General features: G+C 39.2%; 1 protein-coding gene across 1 annotated transcript; it reads right to left on the bottom strand.

The window, feature by feature from the left end:
* Nucleotides 1-832: 832 nt before the first annotated feature.
* LOC126076393 (olfactory receptor 6C2-like) lies at nucleotides 833-1729 on the bottom strand. The gene has a single exon (XM_049884926.1). It carries the CDS (start codon nucleotides 1727-1729, stop codon nucleotides 833-835), a length of 897 nt encoding a protein of 298 aa, XP_049740883.1.
* Nucleotides 1730-16629: the final 14900 nt, after the last annotated feature.

Here is a 16629-nt window from a genome sequence, read left to right as displayed (position 1 = left end):
CTCAAATTAGGAAAAGTATCTATTGTTTTTATTCATCTTCTTGACTCTGAACATTTTCATTAACACAAGGTATAACGGAAGAAATTATTCAATGAAGGTTAGATATCTTGCCTCCAAATTCAGGGCTTTTTCTCCTTGAGACTTGTAAACACTGTCAGTGTCAGTACAAGGCATCTAACACTTTAAAGTGGTTCCTGCTCTTCTCTACTGATATTATATGTCAGGAAGAACTAGATCCAAATAATTTTCACATAAGCCAGTAGAAACTTTTTTTGTGAATAAATTCGTTGAAAAGAAAGATGAAAGCTCTCTGTACAATCTTTATGATTGTCCCATTAACTCCTTTTATTTAATCCTGCAAATGGACTAGAAAATAATCCAGGAATATCCTGAAAATTTTAAAATGAAAGAAGAGCTCTGGAGTACAAAATTTTGTCCTGTATCACATTTTAAGTTTCAGTAGATATTTTTTAATTACTCTTGAAAAATTGGAAGTTAGACATTGAAGTGTTCTCAAAAGGAAAATGTTTATTGGGTTTTAGAATCCACAGAACTAGATTTTATTTATTTGATTTCCATTTAACAAAATAGAGTACCTTGAGAACCTAGTCTTAGATAAATGCATTAATGGTAAAACCATAGGGAATAGACATGATAGAGAACTGAGTACCTCGATTTTTTTTTCTACTTATGAGAGAAAAATGTTCACGGGGATAGGTAGTTTGACAAATCTACAGAATAGAAAGAAACTTTATATTGGGCAAATTCATGTAAAATGTTCATGGGTTATTCAGATTTAAACATAACTTAGGCTCAAAACACCAACTATCTGTTACTTCTTTATGAGAAATGCAACCCTTTTTACGGTGTCTTTGAAGGCTTCCTTTACCTGCTTGTTTCGTAGTGTATAAATGAAAGGGTTAAGCATAGGGACAACTGAAGTAAAGAGCAGCCCCACAACCTTATTAAGGGCTACTCCTTCGTTTCTTGAAGGTTTAATGTAGGCAAAGATGGAACTGCCATAGCTCATGGAAACCACAATCATGTGAGAAGAACAGGTGGAAAAGGCCTTTTTCCTTTGTTGGGCAGAAGGGAATTTTAGAATGGTGCTGATGATGTATGTGTAGGAGAGAAGGACACCCAGTAGGGTAGAAATCAGTGTTAGCACAGCAAAAGCCAAAACAACCTTTTCTATAAGCTCTGTGTCTGAACAGGTGATCTGTAGGATAGGATATGCGTCACAACCAAAACTATCAATGAGATTGGAGTCACAGAATTCCAGCCAGAGACCCATGCCAAGAGGGGGGGCAATAATCAACAGGCCAGCACCCCAACAGCAGAGAAGGAGTGTAGTGCAGAACTTGTTGTTCATGATGGTTGTGTAATGTAAGGGCTTACAGATGGCCATGTAGCGATCATAGGACATGGCAGCAAAGAGAAAAAACTCAGTTGCTCCAAAGAGGACACCAAAAAACAATTGTGTGAAACAAGCATGATAGGTACAAGTTTTATCTCCAGTTATCCGGCTGTACAGGAATCTGGGAATACAGACAGAGGTGAATGAGACTTCTAAGAAAGAGAAATTTCGGAGAAAAAAATACATGGGAGTTTGAAGATGGGAATCCAAAAGTGTGAGAGTGATAATTGCCATGTTCCCAGCCACACACAAAAAGTAGGTGAGAAATAAAAATACCAAAAGCACAAGTTGTAATTTTGGGTCCTCCGTCATCCCCAGTAGCATGAATGTTGTTATCACTGTGTGATTTGTCATGACCTCCTGTGTCTAGTCAAAAATGATTGGACTTGAAGACACAAGTGACATAAGAAGCCAGCATGGAGCATGAAGTAAAGATGCAATCAGTATTAATGTAATGCATTTGGCATTTGGATTCTGGAATTTTACTGGAAATATTTAAATATGAATCAAAGCTTTATAGTTCCCTTATTAGAAATGATATTTATACAAGATGTCAAATGCAAACAAACAGCAGTAATCATGCATCTCATTTCCTATGCTGTTTCTCATTATCATTGTCTCGGGACATAAGTCTGATCAATGTTACAGTTTATTCCATTATTTTTGACATTTTTTTCTTCTGCCTCCTTTTTCTTTGCTTTTCCCCGCCTTCTTTTCTGCTCCACTTTTGTAACAGAGAAGAATTTGTCAAGGAGTATTTTATTCTGGTCTCTGACTGTATTTTGAAATAAAATAACTGTGAAGGGCTGGATAACAGCTTTCCACTTAGAATGATCCCTAATTAGGAACAAAAAATTAAAAATACAAAGGCGTATCTCTGTTGTATATTTTCTGCTTTTAAGTACATGAAATATTTTTAAACCAGTAAAAGTGTTTTTTAGGTAGAGGGTTTCCTGAAGAGTTACAAGAACCATCTTCCTGGGTCCTAAGAACAAACCTAAGGAAGCCTGTCATGGCGTTCGGGGGCGTGGCCAGATCCCAGAGGGAATGGTCTGTGGTACTTGCTCTCTCTGCCGGTGAGATTGACCTCCTTGCTCATCTGAGCGGCACTCAGTCTTCAGAATCTGTCTCTGAATATCTTAGAGACCTCTCCTTTCAACAATTGCTGCTGCTCCTCCCTTCAAATCGCCTCTCCCCACTAATTTCCCACCAGCCCTCTAACCCTGCTGCTTATATTCTCTGAGTTCTTGAGAAATGTAACTTGCCCAAGCATTGTTCAGTGACAAACTGGTCAAATGGACTAATTTTTATTAACAGGTTTTGTAAAACTCACATTTTCCTTGAAGTTTACCATTTTCAGGTACTCCCAGGAGTTTCATGCCTCCCTGCACATGTTTTTTCAGGAATCCCATTAGTTGTGGAAGAGGATGGCTCAGGGAGATCTCTTCCCCTTCAAATCAAAACTTGCCTTTGGTGCGATTCAAGTTGCAAACAGGTGCTTCGAGTATACATTCTGCAAAAGAAGGAGTGGTAAATGCATTCTCTCTCGGTTTACAGTTACTTAAAAATAATATATTGGTTCATAAGATGTCTTTGTGTTTTATTTGTGAAATTTATTATAAATTGAACAATTTTAGGGATAACTCAGGGTTTTTAGGGCAACCCTATGTACCCAGTACTACCCCATGTGTGTGCTCCCAGTTGAGAATTAAAATGCTTCAAGTTCTTTTGTCTTCCTTTCTACTGCTCAAGTAAATAATAAAAATTCACTTATTCAGATAAATATTTAATATCAGAGACTGGAGAACTAACCATGAATAAGTGTGTCCCCCAAGGAGCTTTCTGTCTTTTGATGGGAGATAATATTTCATTTTAGTGCGTGCTTAGGGATATAGTAAGATGAGATAACGGTGAAAATGCAACTTTGGTTTTAGGGCAATAACTACTCCACGCCTTTTCCTTGGCAATCCCTCTTAGTGGTGATTTGTATTTTACTGTCTTCACTCAGTTGCTGTAGGCTATTATGTGGGAGCCCTGGTGGCACAGTGGACAGATCACTTGGCTGCTAACCAAAAGTTCATCGGTTCAAAGCTACCGGCCACTCCGTGGAAGAAAGCTGTGGCAGTCTGCTTGCATAAATATTTCCAGCCTTGGAAACCCCAAGGAGCAGGTCTACTCTGTCCTATGGGGTGGCTATGTGTCGGATTTGATGCAATGGCAGTGTTTTTTATTTTTTTTGGTTGGGGAGGATTTAGAGTTGGTAACATCAGCACTCACTAACAGCTGAGTTAGCACATTGTATTCTTCAGGGTTCATAGACATGTTTATGTCCAGGAAGCCCACTTGAGATCATGGTAGAAATGGTTTAGTGGAGAGGTGGTATCTTGCCAAGTACTAGGAAGCTGCAGAGCGAAGATTTTCATAGGCAGGACTGAGTGATAGGTCAGGGTCATTTCACACACCAAATTCTCTTTCCTTTCTTCTTTCTCTCCTATCATGTTACCAATACCCATTGCTATTGAGTCAATTCTGACACAGTGTGACTGCATTTGTGTCTAATTTGAATTGTGCTCCTTAGAGTTTTCAGTGGTTGAATTTTTGGAAGTAGATTGCTAGGCTTTTCTTCTAAGGAACCTCTGGGAGGACTCAAACTGCCAGCCTTTTGTTTAGCAGCTGATGGTGTTAACAGTTTTACATTATATCCTTATACTGGCTGTTGATGCTCTTCCTTCAACCTTCCCTCTGCTGTAAAGTTCTTAGGCTTTAATGCTAATCACCTGTTACCAGGTTTTAAACAACTATTTTCTAATTTTGGAAACCCTGGTGGTATAGTGGTTAAGTGCTACAGCTGCTAATGAAAAGGATGGCAGTTCAAATCCACCAGGTGCTCCTTGGAAACTCTGTGGGGCAGTTCTACCCTGTCCTAAAAGGTCACTATGAGTCAGAATTGACTCAACAGCAACAGATTTGGTTTGGTTTTAATCTCTAATTTTGAGGGAAATGACTTGTGAAATAAATGACATCAGCATTTGAGTGTCCTTTAATTGAATGTGTTAAACAACTAATATAACCTTCTTTTAATTCCTGAAGTGTTTCAGTCCACTTTACTTCTAAAAACAAGCTAAGCTTGTAGTGGCAGAGCATTTGGCTATAAGGCTGCTTTGTCCACCTACATCCATATCATGGTCTCCTTTGGTTTAATTAGCAGATTTTGCTGTGAGAGTAGAAAGTCACATTTTTTTTTTTTTTTTTAAATTTGGGTCGGAGTTAGAAACAACAATTTCATTAAATAAGCAATACATTTTACCACCTTCCCGTAGGTAGTGTTTTTCTTTAAGTAGCCCTTGAAGACTTAACATATGCAAAACTACCTCCTTTCCCTTTCCCTTTGGGAGCTGTAAGAGTGATTGAGTTCAGTTTTTCTTTGTATTGATTCCCTATTTAATGAGTTCCTTTATTTATTTCAGACACCTTGATCTTACGTGTGTCTGGAACAAGTCTCATTCAGTCTTCACTTGGAAGAAGGCGTCCTATGGTCCGGAACATTTGAAATTCAAGAAATGAATGCCACTGCCCTCCCTTCCCAAAGTGCACAAACAAACCCCTTGCCATGGAGTCGATTCTGATTCGGACTCATAGCAATTCTATAGGACAGAGCAGAACCACCCCACAGGGTTTCCAGGGAGGGGCTGGTGAATTTGAACTGCTGACCTATTGGTTAGCTACCCAAAGTGGAAGAAGGTATTAAAGTAAATGGTCGATAATAAGGCCAGATTCTCTGTAAGGTAATTTGTATTATTTGATTTCTACAACACTAGAAGATATTTTTAAGGGAGCCCTGGTGGTGCAATGGTTAAGCACTTGGATGTTAACTGAAATGTTCATGACTAGAACCCGGTCAGCAGCATCATGGGAAAAACCCTGGTGATCGGCATCCATAAAGATTACTGCCTAGGAAACCTCATTAGGCAGCTCTGCTCCTTCACATGGTATGCTGTAAGTTGGAAATCAGATGGTAAACAGCTAACCAAAACAACAATAGAGAATATTATTGGGAAGAAGTGTCTTTGCCTCTGTCTTTCATATTTTGCCTCTTAAATATTAAATTCTCCTCAACTGATATTTATGTGTGGCCCTTTCAAAGGATAAAGTGATGATGGCAGGAAAATTCTAATATCAGGTTTATTCAGAAAAACATGAAGTTGAAAATAACTGTTGACTCCATTTTTGCAGTAACAATTGTAATTAACTAAATTCCACCTTGCTTACCCTCCCTGTTTAAAGAACATGGAAAAACATGTCATAGAATTGCATACTTTTTCTGACAGTGCTTCCTCAGGGGTCCTTGATGGAACCAAAATTTGAAGAGCATTATGCTGGTGAGGAGCTTTGAGTTTCTTCAGTCCCCAACTTACTTTTCACCTCTCTTCACTGTTGCCCTGACCTCTTTCAATACATGTGACACATGTACACACACACACATACACTCTTTCTCTCTCAAGTAAGTCTTACATCAGACAGTGTTCACCTAGATTTCATTGCTCCTAATACATTGTGACCAGTTTCAGCCTCCTCTTCCCTTGTCACATCTAAAATGGCACCTGATTTCCTGATTTGCCAGTACTCTGTTAGTTCAAAAGGAACAAAAGTGTGATGCAGAGGAGAAGGAACTTTTCTCCCTGGGTTTGGCAGAGAGGTACATCTGATTTCCCTGGGCAGGGAGACAGGTTTACCTGTATAGTCTACAGTAGCAACTTTTATATGTTTAGTTTGCTACCAGTTCATAGGGAGCATCTGAGTTGAACAACAAAATAGTCCTTGGTGACCCAATTGAAAATGTTACTAATGAATCAACAGTGGAATCAACAATGCAACAGCATAGGTGGCAGTGGGAACCGTGTCCTCACAGACACTGCAGGTGGTCTGATGCCATGTGAATTCCATTTCGTCTTCTTTGTTGAATCTTTATATTTCCCCTAGGATTAGATGCTGTGCTTGGCACTTAACACATTTTATCTATCTTTGACATAAATCTCATATAGTGTAAAAAATAATCATCCTAACTTTACAGAGGAGCAAAGTGGGAAGCAGAAAATTGGTCAGTCAGATGTCACATGGTCGGGTTGTAGGTTTTGAACAAAAATTTATTTAAGTACAGAAATCCTGCTTTTTCCCTGGCACTAAACTTGTTCCTTTCCCCAATATTTAAGAGAACTATCAGTATTTAAATTCTAGACTTGATGTTCTCCTAATGACTTGGTCTGTGTTTCCATCCTTTCTCTTTCTAGCTTTCTTTTTTCAGGTATTCTTTGAATTACTCTTGGAAATATGAACCAATGGAAAGTTTTGGATCCCATGAACTGGAAAAAAAATTGCCTGATTTCAGGACATGTTTGATATTTTGTTAAAGCTTATTACTGCCCAGCTAGCTGGAATAAAATTATTTTTTTATTATCTATGCTGCTATTTCTGGACAGCCTCCTTTCTTCTCATATGTGCTAAAGTGCAAGATTGCCTTCAATATTTTCTTCTTTGTATTGTCCTTCACAGCTTTTGGTGTTAAGGTGAAACAAATTTTCTAGTATTAGCCGAGAAGTGTGTAAATTATTTTACTTTTTATTATTTTGAAGAATCCATGTAAGATTAGTATTTTTTCACCCTTAAACTTTTTGTAATATCTATTGCTACAACCCTTTTCACTGTGTGTTTCATTTGAAGAAAGGCCATATTATTTTTTTTTTCTATTGTACTTTTTTTTTTATTTTTCTTGTGCTTTAAGTGAAAGTTTACAAATCAAGTCAGACTCTCATACAAAAACTTATAAACACCTTGCTGTATTCTCCTAATTGCTCTCCCTCTAATGAGACAGCACACTCTTTCCCTCCACTCCCTATTTTCATGTCCATTCGGCCAGCTTCTGACCCCCTCTACCCTCTCATCTCGTCTTCAGACAGGAGATGCCAACATAGTCTCATGAGTCTGCTTGATCCAAGAAGCTCATTCTTCGCCAGTATCATTGTCTATCCCATAGTCCAGTCGAATCCCTGTCTGAAGAGTTGGCTTTGGGAATGGTTCCTGTTTGGGGCTAACAGAAGGTCTGGGGAGCATGACTTCTGGGGTCCTTCTAGTCTCAGTCAGACCATTAAGTCTAGTCTTTTTTGTTTGTTTTTTTTTTTTAACTTTTATTGAGCTTCAAGTGAACGTTTACAAATCAAGTCAGACTGTCACATATAAGTTTATATACACCTTATTCCGTACTCCCACTTGCTCTCCCCCTAATGAGTCAGCCCTTCCAGTCTCTCCTTTCGTGACAATTTTGCCAGCTTCCAACTCTCTTTATCCTCCCATCCCCCCTCCAGACAGGAGATGCCAACACAGTCTCAAGTGTCCACCTGATACACATAACTCACTCTTCATCAGCATCTCTCTCCTACCTACTGTCCAGTCCCTTTCATGTCTGATGAGTTGTCTTCGGGAATGGTTCCTGTCCTGGGCCAACAGAAGGTTTGGGGACCATGACTGCCGGGATTCCTTTAGTCTCAGTCAGACCATTAAGTATGGTCTTTTTGTGAGAATTTGGGGTCTGCATCCCACTGATCTCCTGCTCCCTCAGGGGTTCTCTGTTGTGCTCCTTGTCAGGGCAGTCATCGGTTGTGGCCGGGCACCATCTAGTTCTTCTGGTCTCAGGATGATGTAAGTCTCTGGTTCATGTAGCCCTTTCTGTCTCTTGAGCTCTTAGTTATCCTGTGACCTTGGTGTTCTTCATTCTCCTTTGATCCAGGTGGGTTGAGACCAATTGATGCATCTTAGATGGCCGCTTGTTAGCATTTAAGACCCCAGATGCCACACTTCAAAGTGGGATGCAGAATGTTTTCCTAATAGAATTATTTTGCCAATTGACTTAGCAGTCCCCTTAAACCATGGTCCCCAACCCCCGCCCTTGCTCCGCTGACCTTTGAAGCATTCTGTTTATCCCGGAAACTGCTTTTGGTCCAGTCCAGTTGAGCTGACCTTCCATGTATTGAGTATTGTCCTTCCCTTCACCTAAAGCAGTTCTTATCTACTAACTAATCAGTAAAAAACCTTCTCCCACCCTCCCTCCCTCCCCCCCTCGTAACCACAAAAGTATGTGTTCTTCTCAGTTTGTACTATTTCTCAAGATCTTATAATAGTGGTCTTATACAATATTTGTCCTTTTGCCTCTGACTGATTTCGCTCAGCATAATGCCTTCCAGGTTCCTCCATGTTATGAAATGTTTCACAGATTTGTCACTGTGCTTTATCGATGCGTAGTATTCCATTATGTGAATATACCACAATTTATTTAACCATTCATCTGTTGATGGACACCTTGGTTGCTTCCAGCTTTTTGCTATTGTAAACAGAGCTGCAATAAACATGGGTGTGCATATATCTGTTGGTGTAAAGGCTCTTATTTCTCTAGGGTATATTCCGAGGAGTGGGATTTCTGGGTTGTATGGGAGTTCTATTTCTAACTGTTTAAGATAAGGCCAGATAGATTTCCAAAGTGGTTGTACCATTTTACATTCCCACCAGCAGTGTATAAGAGTTGCAATCCCTCCACAGCCTCCTCAACATTTATTATTTTGTGTTTTTTGGATTAATGCCAGCCTTTTTGGAGTGAGATGGAATCTCATCCTAGTTTTAGTTTGCATTTCTCTAATGGCTAATGATCGACAGCATTTTCTCAAATATCTGTTAGCTGCCTGAATATCTTCTTTAGTGAAGTGCGTGTTCATATCCTTTGCCCACTTCTTGATTGGGTTGTTTGTCTTTTTGTGGTTGAGTTTTGACAAAATCGTATACATTTTAAAGATCAGGTGCTGGTCAGATGTCATAGCTGAAAATTCTTTCCCAGTCTGTAGGTGGTCTTTTTACTCTTTTGGTGAAGTCTTTAGATGAGCATAGGTGTTTGATTTTTAGGAGCTCCCAGTTATCTGGTTTCTCTTCATCATTTTTGGTAATGTTTTGTATTCTGTTTATGCCTTGTATTAGGGCTCCTAAGGTTGTCCCTATTTTTTCTTCCATGATCTTTATCGTTTTAGTCTTTATGTTTAGGTTTTTGATCCACTTGGAGTAGTTTTTGTGCATGGTGTGAGGTATGGGTCCTGTTTAATTTTTTTGCAAATGGATATCCAGTTATGCCAGCACCATTTGTTAAAAAGACTATCTTTTCCCCAATTAACTGACCCTGGGCCTTTGTCAAATATCAGCTGCTCATATGTGAATGTATTTATATCTGGGTTCTCAATTCTGTTCCATTGGTCTATGTGCCTATTATTGTACCAGTACCAGACTATTTTGACTACTGCGGCTGTATAATATGTTCTAAAATCAAGTAGAGTGAGGCCTCCCACTTTCTTCTTCTTTTTCAGTAATGCTTTAATTATCAGGGGCTTCTTTCCCTTCCATGTGAAGTTGGTGATTTGTTTGTCCATCATATTAAAAAATGTCATTGGAATTTGGATCGGAAGTGCATTGTACGTATAGATGGCTTTTGGTAGAATAGACATTTTTACTATGTTAAGTCTTCCTATCCATGAGCAAGGTATGTTTTTCCACTTAAGTAGGCCCTTTTTAGTTTCTTGTAGTAGTACTTTGTAGTTTTCTTTGTATAGGTCTTTTACATCTTTGGTAACAATTATTCCTAAGTATTTTATCTTCTTGGGGGCTACTGTGAATGGTATTGATTTGATTTCCTCTTCGATGTTCTTTTTGTTGATGTAGAGGAATCCAAGTGATTTTTGTATGTTTATCTTATAACCTGAGACTCTGTGAAACTCTTCTATTAGTTTCAGTAGTTTTCTGTAGGATTCCTTAGGGTTTTCTGTGTATAAGATCATGTCATCGCGAATAGAGATAATTTTACTTCCTTCTTGCCAGTCCAGATGCCCTTTATTTCTTTGTCTAGCCTAATTGCTCTGGCTAGGACCTCTAGCACAACGTAGAATAAGAGCGGTGATAAAGGGCATCCTTGTCTGATCCCCATTCTCAAGGGAAATGCTTTCAGGCTCTCTCCATTTAGAGTGATGTTGGCTGTTGGCTTTGCATGGATGCCCTTTATTATGTTGAGGAATTTTCCTTCAATTCCTATTTTGGTGAGAATTTTTAACATAAACGGGTGTTGGACTTTGTCAAATGCCTTTTCTGCATCAATTGATAAGATCATGTGGTTTTTGTCTTTTGTTTTATTTATATGGTGGATTACATTAATGGTTTTTCTAATATTAAACCAGCCTTGCATACCTGGTATAAATCCCACTTGGTCATGGTGGATTAATTTTTTGATATGTTGTTGAATTCTATTGGCTAGAATTTTGTTGAGGATTTTTGCATCTATGTTCATGAGGGATATAGGTCTGTAATTTTCTTTTTTTGTGATGTCTTTACCTGGTTTTGGTATAAGGGAAATGGTGGCTTCATAGAATGAGTTAGGTAGTATTCCGTCATTTTCTATGCTTTGAATTACCTTTAGTAGTAGTGGTGTTAACTCTTCTCTGAAAGTTTGGTACAACTCTGCAGTAAAGCCATCCGGGTCAGGGCTTTTTTTTGTTGGGAGTTTTTTGATTACCGTTTCAATCTCTTTTTTTGTTATGGGTCTATTTAGTTGTTCTACTTCTGATTGTGTTAGTTTAGGTAGGTAGTGTTTTTCTAGGAATTCATCCATTTCTTCTAGGTTTGCAAATTTGTTAGAGTACAATTTTTTGTAATAATCTGATATGATTCTTTTAATTTCAGTTGGGTCTGTTGTGATGTGGCCCATCTCGTTTCTTATTTGGGTTATTTGTTTCTTTTCCTGTATTTCTTTAGTCAGTCTGGCCAATGGTTTATGAATTTTGTTAATTTTTTCGAAGAACCAGCTTTTGGCTTTGTTAATTCTTTCAATTGTTTTTCTGTTCTCTAATTCATTTAGTTCAGCTCTAATTTTTATTATTTGTTTTCTTCTGGTGCTGGATGGATTCTTTTGTTGCTCACTTTCTATTTGTTCAAGTTGTAGGGACAGTTCTCTGATTTTGGCTCTTTCTTCTTTATGTGTGTGTGCATTTATCAATATAAATTGACCTCTGAGCACTGCTTTTGCTGTGTCCCGGAGGTTTTGATAGGAAGTATATTCCTTCTCGTTGCATTGTATGAATTTCCTTATTCCCTCCTTAATGTCTTCTATAACCCAGTCTTTTTTCAGCAGGGTATCGTTCAGTTTCCAAGTATTCGATTTCTTTTCCCTAATTTTTCTGTTATTGATTTCCACTTTTATGGCCTTGTGGTCTGAGAAGATGCTTTGTAATACTTCGATGTTTTGGATTCTGCAAAGGTTTGTTTTATGACCTAATATGTGGTCTCTTCTAGAGAATGTTCCATGTGTGCTAGAAAAAAAAGTATACTTTGCAGCAGTTGGGTGGAGAGTTCTGTATAAGTCAATGAAGTCAAGTTGGTTGATTGTTCTAATTAGGTCTTCCATGTCTCTATTGAGCTTCTTACCGGATGTCCTGTCCTTCTCCGAAAGTGGTGTGTTGAAGTCTCCTACTATAATTTTGGAGGTGTCTATCTCACTTTTCAGTTCTGTTAAAATTTGATTTATGTATCTTGCAGCCCTGTCATTGGATGCATAAATATTTAATATGGTTATATCTTTCTGGTCAATTGTCCCTTTTATCATTATGTAGTGTCCTTCTTTATCCTTTGTGGTGGATTTAAGTTTAAAGTCTATTTTGTCAGAAATTAATATTGCTACTCCTCTTCTTTTTTGCTTGTTGTTTGCTTGGTATATTTTTTTCCATCCTTTGAGTTTTAGTTTGTTTGTGTCTCTAAGTCCAAGGTGTGTCTCTTGTAGGCAGCATATAGACGGATCGTGTTTCTTTATCCAGTCTGAGACTCTCTGTCTCTTTATTGGTGCATTTAGTCCACTTACATTCAGCATAATTATAGATAAGTATGTGTTTAGTGTTGTCATTTTGATGTCTTTTTATGTGTGTTGTTGACAATTTCAATTTTCCACTTACTTTTTTGTGAGGAGACGTTTTTCCTTGTAAATTGTGAGATCCTCATTTTCATAGTATTTGACTTTATGTTTGCTGAGTTGTTACATTTTTCTTGGTTTTTATTTTGAGTTATGGAGTTGTTATACCTCTTTGAGGTTACCTTAATATTTACCCCTATTTTTCTAAGTAAAAACCTAACTTGTATTGTCCTATATCGCCTTCTATCCCTCTCCATATGGCAGTTCTATGCCACCTGTATTTAGTCCCTCTTTTTGATTATTGTGATCTTTTACATATTGACTTCAATGATTCCCTGTTTTGAGCATTTTTTTCTTTTTAAAATTAATCTTAATTTGTTTTTGTGATTTTCCTATTTGAGTTGATATCAGGATGTTCTGTTCTGTGACCTTGTGTTGTGCTGTTATCTGATATTACTGGTTTTCTGACGAATTTCCTTTAGTATTTCTTGTAGCTTTGGTTTGGTTTTTGCAAATTCTCTAAGCTTTTGTTTATCTCTAAATATTTTAATTTCGCCTTCATATTTGAGGGAGAGTTTTGCTGGATATATGATCCTTGGCTGCCAGTTTTTCTCCTTCAGTGCTCTGTATATGTCATGCCATTGCCTTCTTGCCTGCATGGTTTCTGCTGAGTAGTCTGAACTTATTCTTATTGATTGCCCCTTGTAGGAGACCTTTCTTTTCTCCCTGGCTGCTTTTAAAATTTTCTCTTTATCTTTGGTTTTGGCAAGTTTGATGATAATATGTCTTGGTGTTTTTCTTTTTGGATCAATCTTAAATGGGGTTCGATGAGCATCTTGGATAGATATCCTTTCGTCTTTCATGATGTCAGGGAAGTTTTCTGTCAGCAGATCTTCAACTATTCTCTCTGTGTTTTCTATCCTCCCTCCCTGTTCTAGGACTCCAATCACATGCAAGTTATCCTTCTTGATAGAGTCCCAGGTGATTCTTAGGGTTTCTTCATTTTTTTAAATTCTTTTATGTTATTTTTTTTTTGGCTATGTTGGTGTTAATCCCTGGTTCTCCAGATTTCCCATTCTGCATTCTAATTGCTCGAGTCTGCTCCTCTGACTTTCTATTGCATTGTCTAATTCTGTAATTTTATTGTTAATCTTTTGGATTTCTGAAAGCTGTCTCTCTATGGATTCTTGCAACTTATTAATTATTCCACTATGTTCTTGAATAATCTTTTTGAGTTCTTCAAATGTTTTATCAGTGTGTTCCTTGGCTTTTTCTGCAGATTGCCTTATTTCATTTCTGAGGTCATCCCTGATGTCTTGAAGCATTCTGTAAATTAGTTTTTTATATTCTGTATCTGATAATTCCAGGATTGTATCTTCATTTGGGAAAGATTTTGATTCTTTTGTTTGGGGGGTTGTAGAAGCAGTCATGGTCTGCTTCTTTATGTGGTTTGATATCAACTGCTATCTCCGAGCCATCACTAAGATATTGTAGTGATTTATTCTGTATTTGCTCACTGAGTCTTATCTTGTTTTGTTTTCTTTCAATATACATGGATGGGCTACTAGATTGTCCTGTCTTGATTGTTGTAGCACTTGACTTACTTATGACCTATTACCAGCTGGTTTGGGTTGTTACCAGATATATATGCCTGATTCTATTCACTATTCTTGAGTAGAATCTGATTTTGGGTCATCGAGTGTGTGATGCACCCTATCACCTATCCACCTTGAGAACTAGTGGTGATAGTTGTGTGCACCAGATTCTAATAGCAGCTGGGGTTCACACTCCGGGGACGGGGGTGGCAGGATGCTGACAGGCTTCCCCCAAGTGTAAGTGAGGTAGGTGTGTCTCTATTCCTAAAGCACCTTGGTGGGTGGGCTCTGCAGCTGTACCTTAGGCCTCCAATGCAAGTACCTCTACAGATTGGTAGGTGTCACCCTCCTTAGACCCCTAAGGCAGGAGGCTAGGTGGTCTGGGGGGAGCTTCAGCCCTCACTTCCCTGTTGTGGGTCACTGAGGGCTCTGTAGAATACGCAGAGGATTCATACCTGGGAAACTTGTCTTTCCAGTAAATCCGCTAAAAAAAAAAATGCAGTCAGATCCCTGTCAGAAATGCCTTTCCATTATAATATCCACCTTGTTCCCTGTAGGGATGAAAGCTGGATACTGTGGATCACATATGCTTGGCTGGAGCTGGTTCTGTGTTTTTAGTCCAATTAGGGAAGGATTTTTGGTCCCTGGGTTTTTTGTGGTTGCTTCTCTCAGGCCGGAAGAATGGGTTAGGAAAAGACCAAAAAAAAAAAAAAAAAAAAATAGGGAAAAGAAAAACCACAGAGCAGTTCTCCCTCTGGCTCAGGAAATTCCAATGTTAATGAAGCCACCTGGGAAGGGGAGGGGAGGGTTCAGAAAAACAGGAGAGTAGCACCCCAGAATATAGACAAAGTTACTTATCTTGCTTGGGATGACTATTTTATCTGAGATTCCTGAGGGGCGTGTCGCCTATGTGTGCTGGCTGGGTAGAGATTTTCCCTGAGGGTCAGGCCAGCAGAAGGCTCAGTCATTTCGTCCGCTGCCAGACCAAAGCCCAATGTCAAGGTTCCCCGGTTGGGGTGCTGATCTCCCGGCTCCAAAACCAGTCACTGCCTCCCGGCGACTTCTCCTCCCGCCAGCTGCATCGCCGTGCTGCCTGTGAAGACCGGCTGGGCCCCCTCTCAGGGTCAGTTCAGGGGGGTAGGGCTGCGCCCTGTGTTTTCACCTTCACAGGATGTCCTGCTCAGCTCCCCTGTGCCCAGTTCAAAGCCCGGAGCCAAGGTTCCCTGGCTGGGACGCTGCAGTCCTGGCTCCAAAACCAGTCGCTGCCTCCTGGCAACTTCTCCTCCCGCCAGCTCCGTAGCCGCGCCTCCCGCACTGACCAGGTGGGCCCCCTCCCGAGGTCAGTTCAGGGGGGTAGGACTGTGCCCCTTGTTTGCGCCGTCACAGGATGTTGTGTTCAGCTCCCCTGCACCCAGTCCTAAGCCCGGCGCCAAGGTTTCCTGACTGGGACGCTGGCTCCAGGCTCCGAAAACAGTCTCTGCTTCCCCGTAGTTGTTCGTTCTCCGTCTCTGTCACTCAGGTCAACTCTTTAAATCTGTGTTTGTTGGTCAGGGTTCACAGATTGTCATGTATGTGTTTGATTCACTTGTTTTCCGAGTCTTTGTTGCAAGAGGGATCAGAGGTAGCATCTACCTAGTCAGCCATCTTGGCCCCCCTCCCACTTTTGTATTTTTAAAGATATTTTCCCTGGCTATAAAATTCTACATGAACAAATCCAGCATTTAAAAATGTTATCCTATTCTGATTTTCATAATTTTAGTCAAGCCAAGGAATGTAGACAACTGTTTATGGAAATATTGCTGACAAAGTCCACAGAGAAATGTGATAGTAGATGAAGTGGTTGATGGGAATAAAAAAGGGAGTTTTAGAATGGAATAAATTATATGCATGTTTGTAAAGGCATGGGAATGACCCATTAGTCCAAAAATCATTAGAGAGGTAAGGAAAGATGGGGAGGATTACAGGAGCATTGTCTTTGTGACGTGTTGTGGGGTATATTGCATGGTGGAGAGAAGGAATGGTCTTAGATCCAAAACGAAACTAAACCAGTTGCCATACAGTTGATAGGAGCATAGACAGTTCATCTAATATATCAAAGAACGACTTTGAACTACTTAATAATGTGCACGAAAATTTGACTGCCTGGAAGCTACCAAAGAGGCCAGCCTTGGCAGTTTGCCTAGAGCAGGTTGACTAGGTAGTAGGAAAAAACATCTTTTCAAATGGAAAATTAGTATGATAGTTTTGATTATTTCTCAAAGTTGCACTCTCTGCCTCCATGTAGACTCATATCTTAAAATCCGCCATTCATATTCCTTGCCTCCTAGATCTGAGGCAGGTTGGCTCAGGTATCAGAGAAAATACTTTCACTTATTTTCTGCTTATCTGAAAAATACATGACAGTTCCTCTGTTGTATAATGCTTGTTATCGTCCTTTTGTTGGCACTTATATTTCAGTTTGAGCAAATTTATTTAACAGAATCCATCAGTAGTAAAAGACTGGAAAGTAGAGTACATATGCACAAAAGCCATATGGATGGGTAGAGGCGATGGTGGGCGTTTGTGGAAATTCTCTTTTGATTGCTTGTATCTAGAAGGATGAATGGTACATTTGATAGGTAAATAAAAGGAAGCAGGAT

The sequence above is a fragment of the Elephas maximus genome, chromosome 4 (genome assembly GCF_024166365.1).
Source record: "Elephas maximus indicus isolate mEleMax1 chromosome 4, mEleMax1 primary haplotype, whole genome shotgun sequence".
Taxonomy (NCBI): domain Eukaryota; kingdom Metazoa; phylum Chordata; class Mammalia; order Proboscidea; family Elephantidae; genus Elephas; species Elephas maximus.
This window is presented reverse-complemented; position numbering and strand designations above follow the sequence as displayed.

Bases quoted from the DNA above. Each gene is read 5' to 3' on its own strand.
- LOC126076393 (XM_049884926.1), bottom strand. From the start codon at position 1,729: ATGACGGAGGACCCAAAATTACAACTTGTGCTTTTGGTATTTTTATTT.